At 37.8% G+C, this 18,887-nt stretch overlaps 1 protein-coding gene across 7 annotated transcripts in view; it reads right to left on the reverse strand.

Moving 5' to 3' along the window:
• The window catches only part of Cdh8 (cadherin 8), a 380,999-nt gene that overhangs the window by 147,195 nt on the left and 214,917 nt on the right, over positions 1-18,887 (reverse strand). For all 7 annotated transcript variants that reach the window (XM_008834248.3, XM_029564091.1, XM_017798462.1 and 4 more), the window contains exons 5-7: positions 17,059-17,226; positions 12,489-12,676; positions 8,254-8,507 (exon numbers count right to left, since the gene is read on the reverse strand). In XM_008834248.3, the coding sequence (XP_008832470.1) occupies positions 8,254-8,507; positions 12,489-12,676; positions 17,059-17,226 (610 nt within the window). The remainder of the gene's footprint in view (positions 1-8,253; positions 8,508-12,488; positions 12,677-17,058; positions 17,227-18,887) is intronic.

Raw genomic sequence — 18,887 nt, forward strand, 5'->3', positions numbered from 1 at the left:
CACACACACACACACACACACACAGCCCTTGCAAAAAAATATTATACTGCTTAAGGAGATGTCTCATGGGAAAAGTGCCTACCATGGAAGCATGAGGCTGGGAGTTCAGATCCCTAGCACCCTGGTAAAAGCAAGGTACCACATGTGGCACAAGTCTGTAACTACAAGGCTGTGATGGGCATATGAAGAAAGGTGGGTTGCTGGAGCTCACTGGCCAGCCAGTCTAACACAAAGTTACCAAAGAGTCACTAAGAGACACCCTGTCTGGGAACTATGACATAGTGAGATGGAAGATGACATACTAGAAATGTCCAGCCCCAAGTGACACATCTGCAATGGACCCTCTACACCTAAGTCTCATGGAACATAGCGGAACAGGTATAGAGAGAATACTAATGCATCTCTCAACTCTCACAAGTAAAGCTTCCTCATATAACAAAGTGTGATGCACATACTATTGTGTGCAGCTGAACATGAATATGCACACATATGTATCACATATGCACAGAGGAATTACTGCAAGGTTGAGAAGGAAATCAGTCAATGTACAAAATGATACCATCTTCTTTACAGCCAGAAAGATTTAAGCATTGCTGAAAATGATGATGCTTAAGAGTGTTTTCATGAACAGAGCTCATTAACACCCAGCCTGGTAACCCAGATGAGTTATAAAAATGCCAGCATACCAGGAGGAAAATAGCAACATGCTGCTCTCGTGTTGAGTGGGCACTTAAGCTTAGGAGAGGAATGTGTGGCCACTGTGATTGTGTCTACTTCCTATTCTCTTACTAAATGGCCATGATTCTGACTCTTAATTTAAGTAGCTCATTTCATTTTTTCCAAGGTGACTGCTCTGAAATCCACAGGAACTGTTAACTTAAAAATAGTCATGTATCACTTAAAACCGTGGAGACATCCAATATCGATTTGAAATACATCTATTGGGGGTAAAAGCCATGTAATCTTTACATGACAGTATTGACTTGTTTTTGAAACTCACTGTATGCTGTGTATTTTTATCTATATGTGAAGATTCTCATGTGTATGACATCATTTTAGTGTGTCTATCATTATATGGTGTAATATGATGGTGGCAAACATCAGCTGTCATCATTCCTTTTTCATTCATGATTTTGTGACTGAGTAGTCCCACGTGGGCAAAGTGGTTAGTGGTTAGAAGAAACTTGGGTTTAAATCTTGCAGCAATATTCACTGACAAACATTCTTGCCCCGGCAGTTTATTCTTTCAGAGTTTTTACTTCTTTTCCTCAAACTAAGCTCTTCCTGAACACTTCCAAGTGTCTTGAGGGCACTATATATAATATATAATCATTGTTAAACATAATGTGGAATTTATCCACACCTGCATGTTTTCTCCATTCACCTCCTAAATCACACCGTAGTTCACATACCATAGGAACATACTGCAAGGCAGATGAACAAGGGCCATTCCAATGAGGCTCTGCTTAACTCCAGAACACTGAGTTATGCTCCTGCTTTCCTAGTATGAAGCCTGGATCTGCTGGGACCATTCAGACAATGAAGAGTGAGTTAGAGTATTCCCAGTGAGTTACAATAAAATGGAAGGACTCCTGCAATTTCAATGATCACAAAGAAACTGTCATACAGTAAAGAACAGACATTAGGTGGTATAAAAAGCTAGAGGGAAATATAATAATTCAACCCCCACCTTTAAAAATACACGTACATCTGAACATGAGTGCATGCATATACCTGAAGGCTATCTAACAAGGAACACAGTGCCAGGCAGGAGAAATCTCCCTTCGAGTTGTTGGCCAGGGTAATCCAAGAGACTCCGAAAATAGCACAGGCCATTGATTGCCTCCCAGAACTTGAAGGTAAGATTAAATTGTTAAAGACAGGACATACTTCAGACACAGGATTGGAGCAACAGAGCTGGAATTAACCTGGAAGTCTTCTCCCTGAAGGCTAGCTCTCATAGTTCTAGAGGATACTATGCAAGCTGCTAAGGGAGAAAATCAATGGATCAACCCAGCTCCAAATCCTAAGAGCCACCAGGGCTGGCACAGCAAACTATATTGGTGCAGTAGTGGCATTTTTATGCAGTGGTTACTCAAGAGCTGTCTAATTGGACTAAACCCTGTCAACTGGAAGGAATCAATGGGTGGCATTGTAAATATAGCCAAATACACATGGCTGGAGAGATCATAAGATCCTAGAGAAAATCCTATCTCTGTCATATCTCTAGACAAATGAAATTTCTTACTGTATGCTAAATATGGATCCTTATATTTACAGATAAGTATACCATACACCACTCATCAAAGAAGCTTCTTTCTGCAGAAAAGAAAAAGGAAAAAAAATAGATACTATTGCAGAGAATATGTGTCTGAGAAATGTCCAGCCCCAAGTGACACATCTGCAATGGAACCTCTACACCTAAGTCTCATGGAACATACTGGAACAGGGGGTAGAGAGAATACTAATATATCCATCAACTCTCACCAGCAAAGCCTCCTCATATAACAAAGTGTGATGCACACAGAAGGCCACAACCGACTAAGTTTTAAAAATCAAGAGACTGCAGAGTGTGTGTCACTGGATAGGACTCCTATATTAAACCTTACCCACCCAGGGTTCAGGGACCATTGCATAAGAGAAGGCGGAAAGATTGGAAGAGCCAGGGTTGGTGCACGAACAAGGAAACAGGCTTTCAGGCAACTGGGAAATTGCTCATATGAACTTGCAGCAGTGGGGACAGCATGCACAAGATACATGCCCACTCAATCAAACCAAAACCCAGCATGGAATGAGGAAAATGGGAAACAGGCCCAACCATAGTTGAAAAACTATTGGCAACTGATTACTGCTGGGTGAGGGAGAGTAGATTGTTAAGGGTTGACTATATTCCAGTGGATGAACTTGTACCTAGGGACATCTGGGTACAAACGTTTGACGGGATAAGAATTAACACACATGACAGAATGCATGAAATCCAATGGGGGCATTATGGGGCCACAGATGGGGAAAGAGGTCTAAATTTGATTAAGATCTATTGTATTATATGCACAAAACTGAATAAAATATTTTTGAAAAGAGTTGACATTAAAAGTGTCAAAAAAAACCTCAGTGCAAGAATTTGAATATAATGAACTCCAGTGATCCATGTGTCAGAATATTTTAGGCTACGGGGAGTTGAGCCACTTAGCCTTCCCTCTATTAAGTGGACTCAATCACGTCTTTTATTTATTTTTTATAGTAATGGGAAGTTGATTATTATTTGTTATTTTAAATATTTTTTAAAGATGTTTAACACTTTTTTCAAATTTCATACATCAAATATAATTTCACCATATTTAGACACCTTCTTCTATCTATACCACCCTTAAATATCTCATTATGAACTTGTGTGTGTGTGTGTGTGTGTGTGCATATATCAAGGCCTAACAAGTCAAATTTCTGTCCCCAAGGGACCTTCAGTGCTGTTCCATGCCTTGGAGCCTGGTCCATCTACCTATAATCATACCCATAAAGCAGGCTGACAGTAGCTACCTGTCACCAAAAGTCCCTCAGCTACGGTTAGAGTTTCCCATCCACTTCCCCACTTCTATCACGGGATCTTTCTCTGTCTTGAACTTATGTGGGTCTTGTGGATGCTCCCACCATTGCTGTCTGTTCATTTGACCAACTGCCCAATGGTCTGGAAACTCTCTTTCCTTGTGGTCATTGAACACATCTGGCCCTTAACAATCTTTCCCACCCCCCTTTTCTTGTGACAAAATACTTTACAAAAGCTACGTAAAGAAGGAAGGATTTATTTCAGTTTACAGATCAAGGGTACAGTCCACCACGCAGGGAATAGCTGTTGACGCAGTTGGTCCCATTCCACCTACAGTGAGTAATCGGAAAGAGAGGAATGTTAATGCTCTGCTCACTTTCTCCATTTTGTTCAATCCAGGGCCTCAGGCCATGCAGTGATCCTGCCCCTCTTAGACGCACTCAGAGCTATGTTTCCTTTGTAATGCTACATGCAGTCAAGTTGACAGTGAAAGTTAAGCAGCACACTAAGACATCTGAGCTACCCATTTGTGTGACACCAAACAAGTGTTTTTGCCCTCAGAGTTTTCCTATATTAAATGAGGCTAGCAACTATCTGTATCATGTTAGAGTAGTGTTAGGAAATGAAATTTGTATATTAACACATGCCCTAAGACATATCAGTCACATATTAGTGACAATAGTTATGTCAGCAGTGTAAGAAAGTTAAAAGTGATGTTATTTGTGCTTTTGGAATATAACAACCAAAAATAAAATCACCTGTCATTCTTCATAAAGCTAAGCAATTACAGTAGCGCTCTCTTCTGAAGACACTGTTAAATTTTTAACTTACACTTAAATCTTGAAATTGGTGATGGCTTACCTGTAACAAGTAATTCTATTAGATACAACAAGTTATAAGTAACTTCATTTGTGGGAGTAGAGTTTAGGCTTAGTGGTTAAGAGCACTGTCTGCTCTTCTAGAGGACCCCTCTTCAATTCCCAGCATCCACATGGTGGCTAACAACTGTCTGTAACTCAGTTTCCAGGGAACTGATGCCCACCATGGACAGTGAACCCAAATAGCACACTTACATACATGCAGACGTAACACTCATACATAATATAAAAATAAATCAATACATATTACTTTAAATTTTTTAATTTATTATTTTTATTTTATGTATATGTGTGCATTGTCTGCATGTAGGTAAGTGCACCCATGTTGTGTACAATGCCTGCGGAGGTCAGAAGAGGCTGTTGCATCCCCTGGGACTGGAGTTATGGACATACATATTTTTAAAGTAATTTCATTTGCTTGCTTAATGCCCTGTGATGAATATCATTTTATCTAACTGGGTATGGTGGCACATGCCTTTAATTCTAACACTAGATAGGCAAAGACAGACAGATCTCTATGAGATCAAGGCCAGCCTATTCTACGCAGCAAGTTTTAGGGAAGCTGGGGCCATAGAAAGACTGTCTGAAATTCCCTCTTCCAATAATATAGTGCTGTCTACACAGGAGAAAAGGGAGTCTCAGAGATTTCCAGGACTGACACAGGGACCAATTCTGGTAAGATTTATAACACAGTCTACTTAAGTTCAAAATACACAGCCTTTAAATAAATTATCTGAAATTATTCTACATCACAGAGCAACATATAGTCCTGTAGAAAGCAGCTCATAATTAATGATCCTGGGAGGGAGATAGTATAAACATGTTTTTTCTGTGTGTATGTCACTGTTCATTTTCTGCTAAATGAGAAGACTGAGACGTAGAGACATGAATACAGATATAGAGATAGGTATATGCATTTCACAATGCATGATTATTTCTAGCTAGGCACTGTGTTCAAAAATGAAATCTCACAGGAAGTCGATGAGCCAGCAAATGACTGCCTGTTTTAACATGGCAGATGCCACAATAGCTGCCTATTTCTTGCTGAATGGCAAAGAAAATATTATCCTGAAAGATGGATATGGTCTTGTCAGTATATGAAATATGATAGTCCTAAAGAGAAAATAATGCATAGCTATGTTACCCAGTAATTCCCTGAATATTCGTGTCCTCTAGCTCCATTTAAAAAGGATAAATTGCTCCAAATCTGTCTGCTAGACTCATAAGGACCTCTGCACTGCCCTGGCTTGTCAGGAAATTTAATTTTCTAGTCAAATCAACCAGTTGTCCCTACACAGAGGAAAGCTGCCTTACGTAAACTGACTGGAAAGAGAAGAGGATGTAGAGATGCAGAGATCATGCTGGAAAAAAAGCAGCATATGATTCTTATGATTATCGTGTCCTGGAGCCAATTGACCTCCTGCAGGGACTGTATGGGGCCCACCTTCTCTGCGACATATCAAAGTCTACCATACATGCTTTGAAACAGTATCTATCTCTTCTGTGCATGGGGTCAGAGATGCCTAGGAACTCCTGCTTGCCTGACAGCTTTCAGAAGCACAGATATGTCTGTATCACCAAATCTTACTTGATCTGTCCATCTCCTCCTAGTGGTTCTCTGTACCTGGCCTGAAAACAGGAATGCTTAACGCTGGGCTGACCCTGCTGAACAGCCTCCAGTTTTCTTTACATGCGACTTTCCAAACAGTGACAATAATAGATGTGATGATGATCAGTTACAATGAGAATCACAGCTTGACTCCTGGGGAACTGGAATTACATCAGTAAAATTCTGTTTTCCCTGAGTATAATAGAGAAATTAAAAATCTGCAGAAACAATGTGGTGATTTGTGAACTTGGATTTCTACCTAGTCTAATTCAAGGTTACTTTCATTATGAAATGCAAAGCTTCTCAAACCTTATCTCTGGTTGATTAAGAACTTGCCATTCCAAAGTAAGCCCTACATTAATGGTATGATGAATATATAATTTTGGAATCCCTTATTCCTTAAAAATCTTGGTTTGGAATATTTCTGATTTTTGCTAGTTAGAGAAGAAATCTTGTCTAATCCAGGGTTAAAACTATGCCCATGATTGGACTTTCATTTAAACTAGTCTTATTTGCTTCTTTTACGTTCTGTCTCATGTTTAAGGATGTGAGAAAGGTACTTACGTTTCCTTACAGAGATAACGGAAGAACCATTAAACCAGTGCATTTATTCAAGTACTACTATACTTCCTCACAAAGATCCCACGTTAAAGTGATTCTTTTTCTCATGATACTGTCAGAAAATGGATGTCCATATGCATTTACTTTTCTGGATGTGTCCTGGCCTTGCATTTCACACTTGACCTTGTTAAAGATTTAATTCTCTCTTCTTAATGAAAGACATTCTCTAAGACTAAAGCTTATTGGTTTCCTTCAGAACTGAGACTGGCCAGCAGACCATTAGTCAAATCCATAGGAAGAGTGCTGACTTCTTAGGGGTTTTATTCTTCTGCAGAAAATTTATCTGTGTCCTTACGGTACACTCCTATTACACTAAATTTTAAAATAGATCGTGTTAAAAAGGGAGGATTTATGAATCTGAAAATAATTCTTTTCATACAATCTCCTGTTATTTGGGGCACTGACAGTTGTGTAAAGTTTCACTCTCAGCTTCATTGTTTTAGCACCCTCTATTTTTTTAGTGAATAAACAAAGGCTCTAGAAAACTCACTTTTCTAGAGTTTCCTGAATAAAGTCATCACATCCATGCCTGCCCTAGATATCAGTACTCAGAAATTGAAAATATTTGTATGACCTAACATCTGTGGTGTACATTAACTGGGCAAATCTGTAACATTATATTTCTGTATTCAATGATGTATTTTTTATCTTTCTCTCAAATATTTGTAAGACAGTATCTGAAAATATGTTTATATTCAAAAACATCATCAGCTAATAATTCATTCTTGGAGATCATCACATAATATCTGTTCAGTGTATTTTGGGAAGAACGTTATCTAGCTTGAAAACTTATACTCTCATTGGTGACTTTTAAATGTGAAAAGATGTGTAAAGTTCAACAGAAAACAAACAAACATCTCAATTTTTTCAGAAAAGTCCAGAAATCTTGAATAGAGTATTAGTTTTCATCCTGGAAAAAAAATCTGAGCAAAGAAATTATAAACAGAAGGCATTTTTGAAATGACACAGACAGATTTTTCTCTGAAAGAGACCAGGCCAGATATGCTGACCTATCAGGAATGCCTTGAACTGAAAAGGAGATAAATTCAGGGCCAAACACCAAACACAAAAATGAGACAGTGACCTCTAAATGCATTGACACAGTGGCCTTATAACTCTGAATTCTAATATATAATTCACCGTATCTGTCAGAGGAGACAGAATACAGATAATGCCTATGCAATAATAAATACTATTAAAGTAAAAAAATACAAAAGATTCACCAGAAAGTGCTACAAAAATCTTGCAATTTTGGATTTCCTTGAGTTTCCCAAAATCTGGAATAACTTGATTCATCTGGATGCTCTTGTCCCCAGGTATTGTGTACAGTTCTTAATATGTGACATAAATGAAGGTTCCCATGAATAAACACAGTCATGAAGAGACACCTACACACCCACCACTCCACAAACATTAACATACAACACACACACACATACATACATACACACACAAAAAACCTGATATGCACATAAAGAGTATGCCTTGACCACAATTCCTTCATCATGTGACCCCAGTCCCAAAGGCTGCTGTGTGCACATAATTGCATCTCTGTGGTGATTTGCTTGTCCTTTGTGATAGCCAGTGTGTCACCTGAGACATACCTGACAGGACTAGAAGTGACATCAGGGTCACGAGCGGTCACTTGCCCAATCACGGAATTCAGAGCAGCATTTTCATGAACTTCAAGCAGGTACGTTGGTGAAGAGAAGACTGGAGGCTCATCTGCATCCTCCACCACAATTTTGACTGTTGCTGTGTCTTTAAAAGGCCCCCTGCCACTGAAACGTGGGTCGATGTGGACATTGGCTGCTTCTACCTTCAGTGTATAGGACTTTTTGGTCTCAAAGTCCAGAGGCTGTTAAAAAATGACAAGGATGAATGCTTCTCACTAAACCACAGCAGCAAGAACAAATGAGTGTAATGCGGATGGATGGAAGTTATGCTCATTTAAGCCCATTTGTGACTCTTAATGGGATCCATTCTCTCAGATTCAACCTGTAAATTTTACAGGCATTTATTGATACTTGTTTATTGTACAAGCTCAGTGAGTCGAATCGCCTATTGTTTTGTTTTGTTTTGCTCATTTCACTTGGAATTCACAAAATATTCAGAGTCATGAATTGTAACATCAAAATCTCACTTCAGAGTCATAATAAAATTTTACTATTGATGACAGGACCTGCATGCTAATCAACCAGTTAACCAGGCCTCTGCTGGTTGGAGATAAGGCACCATCAAATACAATCTCTATTTGAGAAGAATATTTTATCATTTCTGCTACAGTGTGTGAAATGGAAAGGACTAGAAATAATCATTATTTAGTCCAAGGAGACATTGCAAAGCATAATTTAGCACTAATTCCAACAAAGAGTGCTCTATTTTATTCCCAAAACATTGTTACATGACTGATTGTGTGGCTGAAATGACATTTATTATTTTTAAGACATTCTTAGAAGGTCTCTGTCATACAGGCTCTGCTATAGAGCAACAGACATATAAAGAGATATGCTAGCACATATAACCTATTTTTGTATTGTGAAGTGTAAAGGTAATATAAATAGAATTAACTAGGTCTGACTTTGTCTGCACTAACCACTTAAAAAACAGTTTGAAATCCCCTCATTGCTCTATTACTGATGATATTTCTAAAATAGGAATGATTCATTCCTTTACAATGCAAAAGACTTTTGTCAATGACCTGGGTAAATAGAGCTTGCAAGAACAAACAGTCAATCCCCTTATAGAAACCAGAAGACCATCTGTATCAGAACCCTACAGCCAAATTCTTGGCAACTTCTAATATTCCAGATTTCAAGAACGCAAGTGTGTCAAGATTCTAGCAGATAGTTTATATCTGCCTTACAATTTCTCAGGAAAAAGAGAATTTTAAATCTGAAATGCAGATTTTTAGAAAATAAGAAGCTGGAATAAAATCTAGCAAGAGGGACGTCTTACTGAGCACTCGCACCGGCTGAAATATATATTCTTACTTCAAACATTTGTGTTGATTTTTGTATATGATTTCAGATGTAATGCAGTTTAGCTTTTCCCCCAATATTTTCTAGTAAGCATTGCCAACACACTTTCGTGTTGATTCTGAAATAGCTATGTGCATGCATATATTCATGAATAGGTGTTCAGGGGTATGATAAGCACATTCACAATTTACCAATCACCCCTCCTGTAACAATATTGCAATTCCCAGCACCTATCAAAGCTGTTCAGCTTGTGTTCAGTTTAAAGTTTTAATGGCATTTTTAATTAACAAGTATTTATTATGTAGATTTTAAGGTACAGTGTTATTCTTTGGATATACATATATCATAGGGAATTTCAATCAAGTCAATCAGCTTAGCTATTAGCACATCAATTTAGCGTTGGGGAGGTAGATATTAAAGTTTATTCTATCAATGTTGAACCATGTAATATGGTTTTATTAACAATGGCTTTATGTTGTATAAGGTATCACCACTGCTTCTCCAGTCTGTTATTTTTGAACTCTTGGACCATTATCTTTACTTTCTTCACCCCTCCTCCATTCTCAAACTTTACCCTCAGGTAGCACACTGACTTCTTCTCCAAAGGATTTCTGGGTCCCCTCGTAGAAGGGGCTTGAGGACCATGGCTATGCTTAAAAACTAAGTTTCCTTGCATCTGACTCCATAATTTGTTTCAGCAATAACTCCAAACCAGAATGTTCTCCTGCAAGTCCTGTCTGACTCTTTCTGACTAATTATTTTTAAAACATTATTATTTTTATTTTTTTATGTGTATGAGTATATTGCTTGTATGTATGAAAGTGCAACCATGTTGTGTAATGCCAGCAGAAGTCAGAAGAGGTCGTCATATCTCCTGCAACTGGAGTTACAGACATTTGTTAATCACAATGTGGGTGCTGGGAATCGAACCCTGCCCTGTTCCAGCATAGCCAGTGCTCTTAAGTGCTGAGCCATCTCTCCAGTCCCCTGATCAATTCTTAACTGGGCTTAATTACAATATGCCCAAACGTACTCAAGTGTCTTTAGGAGTTTATCAGACAAAAACTTGCATCAATGATCTGTAGAAATTTGACTCTTTGCTCATTGTATTCTGAAGCACATTTCTTTGTTTCAGGGTATCAAGGTACAGAGCATGTGCCTCCCACTGTACGAATAATAGTGAATAAAATCACAGCAAACAGCTAATTGTCTCAGTTTATAAAAGCACCCAACAGGAAGAAAGGGTAGCAGTTAAGAAAAGCAATAAAAATCACATTAAGAATTGTTAGCCAAGGAAATCATGACTCTGGATTTATTCAGCAATTGACTTAAGCATAATAATCCAGTACTCTACTACAAATGTGAGCTTTAAAATATTTTCCAACTCTTAGTTCAAAGCTCCAGACCATATTCTGACATAAGCTTAATGTTGCCCATTGAAGAATTAAATGCAGCCATTTTTCCCATTGATTTTAAGCACTTCCATTAAAAATATTATCCAGAAAACTCCAGGTATTTGTTGTTAATAAGATGGAAGTCAAGAGCAGTTCACCTGGATGTATATTTTTACGATTCCAGAGACAGAAGCCTATGGCCTTGCGCATGAGAGGCAAGCACAGTACCACTGAGCTACATCCCAAGTGGAGGCATCATGGATGAGGCATTACATTTTATGACATAAGGAATCACATAATAATCTTACTGTAATTTCATTTTAATGCTGATAAGGACAGTGGGGAAATTTTATTCTTTTCCAATAGGGTGGCCCACTGTCTATCTTCTTATTCCCTTAAAATAAAAGTGTGAAAATAACATTGAACAAAGTATCATGTTGTAGACCATGGAGGATCACCCTATACTGGAGAAGGTCTGTACTAACACATGATGAACTCTTTGCTGCACATTTCTTATAAAGGTAGAGCTCATGACAAGGACCACAAATAGAAAATGAATAAAATCTGTTTAGATATATATCTACATATAGTTATATGTGTACATTATATATATATATAATCACAACGAAGTAAATTTTTTTAAAAAGGTCACTTGTAGAAAGGATCAATTTGTGGCTATTTTTAAAACTACATCTTTCTGTATTACCAGTCTCACATCCAGAACAAGGAAACCATGGGTTTTATTCCCTAAAATTATTGGAATATTGATTCATGTCTTATAGTAAGCCAATAGTATTAGGGTTGGCCTTGACCTTTGCACTCCAGAGCTGTCCAAGTACCTGAACCTGAGCATTCTACTTGTCTTTGGGTCTCCCTGTAAGCAAAGGACTTTCATTAAGGACTTGTGAAATGTCAATGTATCTGGATAAAGCATTTCAAGAAGCAAGGCAGCAGAGAAAGAAGAATTATATAGGCAAAGACTACAGTCTATTGAACTTGTCACTTCTGAGGAGATACTGAGACTTGTTCCCACTGAGAACCCTCTTAGACTGTAAGAAACATACTCTAGGTTTGTTTTGTTAGCAGTATCAACTGTCCATCTATCTTTGCTCTCCACTGGTTGAGGATTTTCTTCAGGGCAATAACTGGTGTCCTGGACCAAGACCGAGTGATTTATTTTGGCTTAGTTTACAAAAGTGAGGTGTGAATTTGGAAGGAAACAGTGATTCGGAGGCCAGCTACGGCATGGTAATTGTTTACCAGAGTGATAGCTGAAATGAGGTATGGGCCCAAGGGCCTGGAGATGTTGAATGGATTGTTATTTTACTGTAGCTCATTCTGCTCAGCTAAAATACAAATGTCCACCGGCTCTAAGTTTCTGTCTGTCCACTCAGCATCAACACATGACAAAAGCCAAGTTTCTATGAGATATTTCAAATATCAAAAAGATATTCCTTAGCTTACCTTTCTTAGTCTTATAATGCCATCCTGGGCCTGAGCATCAGAGGTGATTTCAAACAGTGCTGTTCCATCTCCATCAATGATGTCATAGGATGACTGTGCATTTTCACCAATATCCTGGTCATTGGCTTTGACTCTTCCTATTGCAGTGCCAAGAACCACATCTTCTGGTACTGAGAAGTGGTACAGACCTTAGGAAAGAGGAGACACAGTATTACATAAGCTCTCCCTATTCACTAATTGCTTCATTTGGACATTCGTTCTGGACATTCTTATAGATGCTTCCAAGACAGTGATTGATGGGAAATAACATTTATCCCTCCTGTGAAATACGTAGTTATTTTTTTAAAAAAATCAGAGACAGATATCTCTCCATAAGAGTGAACTATCTTCAACAATAAGAAACTTATTCATCCATATGTTTACTGAGTATATTTGGAGTAGCTATATCAGAAAATTAGTGAGTCTATGTTAAATTTCTTTCCAATTTACTGTATAATCACACTGCCCGCCTGTGGGGATATTCATTGTTGCCCAACATGAAATATTAAGCTAATTTCAGCACAGAAAGATGCAATATGTAAGATGCTGAAAGTCACTTTTGAACTTACTTTTATATTTACAGACTTGTAGAACATTTTTGATAAAATCCAATTACTAAACTTCTGCTGTGCCCCACAGCAAGCTGTTCAGACACATGAAACACTCCTCTTGTTACTAAAGTCTTCATTGCTCAGAAGACTAAAATCCTACCTTCATAAGTCTCTAGGCAAAATACAATTACAGCATATTTTCATCCTCCTATGGGGACAGTAAAACATGTCTAATTAGTGGCATTTGTCCTATTTTTATTCTGGTCTCTGTGTTGTGATGTTTGTGGCAGTCACTTTCATAGGTGCAGTGAAAGCTGATAGTGCTTCGACCACTATCGCTGACCATTATCACATTACTGCTCACCTGCCCTACATCTGTCTACCAGCTCCTGGACTTCTATGCCTCAGGGTTTTCTCTGGCCTTCAGATTCCATTTTACCCACTGCGTATCAGGCTGCAAGTAGTGTAAGGGCACTTATTTCTCCCAAAGCAGCAGTCATCAAAGACTCACAGGTGTTAGTATATAAAATCCTAACTCCCCCTTTCCCTGACAGGATAAATTTGAATTATTTCCTTTCTATTTTATTTCTTTTCAATAGTCCAGATTTTTCTCAGTTGAATAAAGTTAACATTCACCAACAATGCAAAGTGGGTAGATCATGTGCACACCCTGGCTCACTATCCTACACTCTCACCTCCCAGATGATGTTTCTTGGGGAAGTTAAATTACTTATAATCAAAAACTTGTCTCAGGGCCTGTTTCAGACAAACCCAAACTCAGACAACCAAGAAGCTTGAGGCTTTTGCAATCACAGCAAGGGAAAAATAACCATTCAATGAACAATAAACCCAAAAGGAAAAATTAAATCTGGGGAACATTACCTAATTCTAGTCTGAACTCAATCACTGAATCCCTCGGATAAACCACGCTTCATTTTACCCAATAGAATGAGATTAGTTCATTTGATGAGCAAAGTTTCTTCATGCTCTTTTACTTAATGATGAGATAAAGCTATCTCCTGGAATCATGAAGGAAACAAAGCATTTTACAAATAGTTTCACCTTAGAAAGTGATAATCATCCTCCTGAACACAAGTTTCCCCAATCTTTCATAGTTGGTTAAGTGATTACATTTTCATCACTAGGCAAGTTTGCTATTCCAGGTGAGTCTGGAGATTATCCCTTTGGTATGTTTACTAAACAAATAGCCAATGAGGGGGTCTTATCCTGCTGCCAGTCCTACATCAAGGAGCCCTGGGAAGTTAAGCAAAAGGAACATTACTCTATCCAATGGCATTGAGTGTGTTCTCATCTCTGTCCGTATGAAGAGTTAATAATCATTACCTCTAAAAGTCAGAATGTTTTAGAAACTCACCTACCACCATTGAATTGAAATAATCATCTTTCTGCAAAAGATGAGCAGCATATTGCTGCATTAACAATAATGACAACTGAAAGAGGAGTAAGAGACTGGAGGAAAGAATGGGAAAGAGGACGCCTTTGGTTCCGTAATTTTTCTTAAAGGGGTCATATCGCTGACTAACTCATGGATGGCCAGATATGAAAGTTATAAAATAATAAACAAAAGATATCTCTGTACTTTCTATCTTGAAAATTTTAAATCTTCAAATGCTCATAAAACATGTCATTTTAGAGTTCCATCTCTCTCTCTTCTATCACCTCCCCTATTTGCTCTCTCTTTTTTGATCCTGTTCGATTGATTACAAAATTTCATATTTTGATCACATTCAAACCTCCTCCCTTTCTGCAGTCCGTCTCAACTACTCCCAACCCCAAAGATTTCATATTCTGCATTATGATTTATCCTTTAATTTAATTTAATTTTTGTTTTTCTAAAGTCCTGTATCTTTCCTAATCCATGTTTCCCAAGAGCTCCTGGGTATGAGCCCATGCCCTGGAGTCTGATCAACCTACCTTGTGTCACACCAGTAAAGAAAACCAACTCTCCCTTTTCCTGTATCCATCAGTTGCCAATAGATCCTCAGCTAGGACTGTGCTTCCCCCATCCATGCTGGGCCCTTTCCGGCTTGGGTTTACACAGGTTTTGTGCATGCTATCATAAGCACTGTGGATTCATATGTGCAACTACCCTATGCACTCATATGTGCAACTACCCTGTGGTGTTCAGACAACACATTTTCTTGTATTTATCTACCATCTTTGAATCTTACAATTTTTCTGTCCCCTCTTCTGCAGTGGTTATTGAATCTTTAGAGGAAAAGGCACAATATAGGCGTTCCATTTAGTTATCAGCACTCCACGTTCTTTTGTTTTCTGGAAGCTGACTATTCATGCTCTTTCTTTTCAGATCATAGTTTTCCTGTGGTTTTTCATACCTGCAGATAACTCGGGAGGTACTTACTGCTGATATCAGAGATATGTCCTCTCCTTTAATTCATATGCAGCCAATCCTTAGACTTTGCTTAATTACCATCTAGGCAGTTATTACTCCCATACTTCATTCCACTTGCATCACTACCAACTCTGTTTCCCAGGGTTCCCAACGCCTTTTAGGTGACTGTACATGTTCCTTTTAAGGTCTATGATATGGAGAAGGGACCAAAAGACCTGCTTGCTTTCTTCCTTCTTTTCCATTCTAAAAAAAATGATCTCTGGACATTGGGGGACACAAATAAGACTCTACAGGCCATATTATTCTCTGGAACTCAACTCTATCACTTCACATACAGATCTTACACTAAATACCATGGTCTGCAGATACAAGCACTACTTCTCTTTGTCTAGCATCATTGTTCTGTGCTTTGTGGTAATCTCATCTCCTGGTCTTCTTGGTCTCAATGAATGCAAAATCCTTATCATTTTTCTATTGTATATTTTTACAGGGAACAATAAGTTATTGTGATATACAAAATCAATGGCTCAGAAAAGTATCTCCACATAGATGTTATGGCAACACTAGCTATAAGGATATAGAAATAAACTACATGTCTATTGATGAACAATTAGATAAATAAGCTGTGGTGCATATGTACATACACACACACACACACACACACACACACACACACACACACGTGTACCAGAGTATTTTTCAGTCTTAAAAAGCACGCCTAACCTTGAAAATAAATAAGCTACATGGGAAAATTTCCATAAAGTTTCACTTATATGTAAAATCTTTAAATGTACATGTTTTAAGAACACACACACTACCAGAGTATTTTTCAGTCTTAAAAAGCACGCCTAACCTTGAAAATAAATAAGCTACATGGGAAAATTTCCATAAAGTTTCACTTATATGTAAAATCTTTAAATGTACATGTTTTAAGATGTATGTGTGCTTTCATGAACACATGTGTGTACATCTGTGTTTTCTTAGCACCAGTGTCTATTTTTCTCCCTTAGTTTCTTGATTCCATCATCCTCCAGCTAATCTGATTCATACTTCAGTTCTCATTGCAAGAGTCCTCCCTTCTGGAAGGCCTTGCTGAATCATTGCTCTGTGTCCTATTCCTTGGAAAAATGTTCAGAAGAAGTGTTTCATGAGGGGATGAGCACATTGGCAAACAACAATGTTATCCCTGAATCACTGATGGTACCTTAAATGCTGTTCAGGTTTCCAAAGCCAAGCAGAACCTAGCAGGGTGGAAACAGTAATTCCTGAGGTCTCTCCCAAGGCGGGAAGGGGAATGTCTGCTTTGAAGCAGGCTCACTGCCTGTTTTGCCTCCCCACTGGAGACTTGATTTCTTTTATACAACAATGTGTTTAAAAATGGATCAATATCTGAACTGAATTTTTATCAGTCTTTAAAGGTCTTTCTGATTCTGTTACTTACTATACCCTTAATATTTGGAGTTTTTCTCAATGTCTTTGAAATAATTGAAATGGAAATAAATGTATGACTTCCCATACCTTGCAAATAATCACCTATGGTTGTTTTGGGGACTGTAGTGGAAAAATTATAATCATAATTCAAGTGATTCTCATCCAGTTCACTTACTTTGTGCAAATTTTGGAGGATTGTCATTAACGTCAGTGAGGGTCACCGTAAGTGTAGTGGTTCCAGACAGGCCGCCAGAGTGTCCACCCATATCTTTGGCTTGGATTACGACCAGGTATTCCTCCTTGGCTTCTCTGTCCATGTTTGGAAGGGCAGTTTTTATAATAGCTGATGAAGAAAAATGGAAGAATGTTCTTCAGGTAGTGCATTCATTAAGCAATGAACATAACACTTGCACACATGCACTTAGAGAGAAAGAGTGAGAGAGAAAGAGTGAGAGAGAAAGAGAGAGAGAGACTCATGTGCATAAACCAAGTACCCACTCAGATAATTTCTCGTTTTCTGTTGATATTGAGCTATTGCATATCTGTAATGTCAATGCTAAGAACAACTATAGTCATGGGCATTAGGCTATCCATATAAACTGCAAAAGTACCTTTACAAGGCAAAAAAAAAGAGAAGAACTTGCAAAAATATAATTTAGAAAACAAACTGCCTACCAAATTAAAGTACAAATCACAACACATCTTCATCTACCCAACAAAACCCCTGGAAGTGAAAGAGTAATACAATTTATCATAGATCCCAATTCCCTCAGAAGATGAGTAAATCAACAAATAGCTTGAAGGCTCTATGGTCAAAGATAAATTATTCTACAGCTCACCAAACATTACAAAGGTGAAAGAAATAAATACCTTATTAGAACCAACTCAAATGAATAAACCGCTAATCAGAACTAACACAAACAAGGGTTTAAATCCTGCGGTGCTTTAATTTTAATTTTATTTTAATGGTTTAGTTCTCTCTGTTTAGTTGCATCTTCTCTAGTGTAAAAGAAACAACCGTTTCTAGGAAATGGACAGATACATAAAAGAGAAAAGTTAATTACAAATAAAAGAATGTGAAACCACCACTGCTATGATGTTAGTTTAATTCTTAATGATATATAATTTAGTGTTTCACGTGGATATTTCTGTTTTTGTTAAAGATTCAAAATGTACTCATATACCTCTGAAGTTATTTTGAAAAATTCTTACTTACTCCTCTCTTTACTTGCAAGTCTTTATTCATTGATTAAATATTGCTTCCAACACCATAATACCATAAATGTAGATCATCTCCTTTCACTTCTAACTGATAATGCTATAAATGCTGAATTCAAATTGCAGTAAGGCTCTCTCTGGGCCACATCTGAAACTGTAATTATTATTACTATTATTATTATTATTGTTATTATTATTTTTATTGTGTGCGTGTGTGGACATGGGCATGTCATGGCACATGTTACCAAATTACTGGATGGGCCCTGGGTTATACCCACTGGCTCCCAGGAAGATGAAACTGGGCCAGACTGACAGAAATGAATCAGATTATTTTTATTTTATGTGTATGGGTGTTATGCCTGCATGTAGGTAATTGCACCCATGTCATGCAATGCCCACAGAGGACAGAAGAGGCTTTCAGATCCCCTGGAACTGGAGTTATGGACAGTTGTTAGCTGCAATGTGGGTGCTGGGATTTGAACCCAGGTCTTCTGCAAGAACAACCAGTGTTCTTAACTGCTAAGCCATCTCTCCAGCCCTGAAACTGTGCTTTCTTGTCATGTTATTAGACCCTCACATCATTTTTATATCAAGGCTGTTCATACACTGAGTACTTAGTGTATTACACTGATTATTTGGAAATATTTATAATAGTATAATGCTATCTTTCAAGATTATTGTTTTATTGTTTGATAACCTCATAATATGCCTCAGTGATCACTGAATATTTTTAATAAAACAAAGAATAATAATAGAACTATAATCACCAATGAGTCAATGTTGGAA

Source organism: Nannospalax galili, unplaced genomic scaffold (genome assembly GCF_000622305.1).
Source record: "Nannospalax galili isolate Female #2095 unplaced genomic scaffold, S.galili_v1.0 scaffold716, whole genome shotgun sequence".
NCBI classification, from domain to species: Eukaryota; Metazoa; Chordata; class Mammalia; order Rodentia; family Spalacidae; genus Nannospalax; species Nannospalax galili.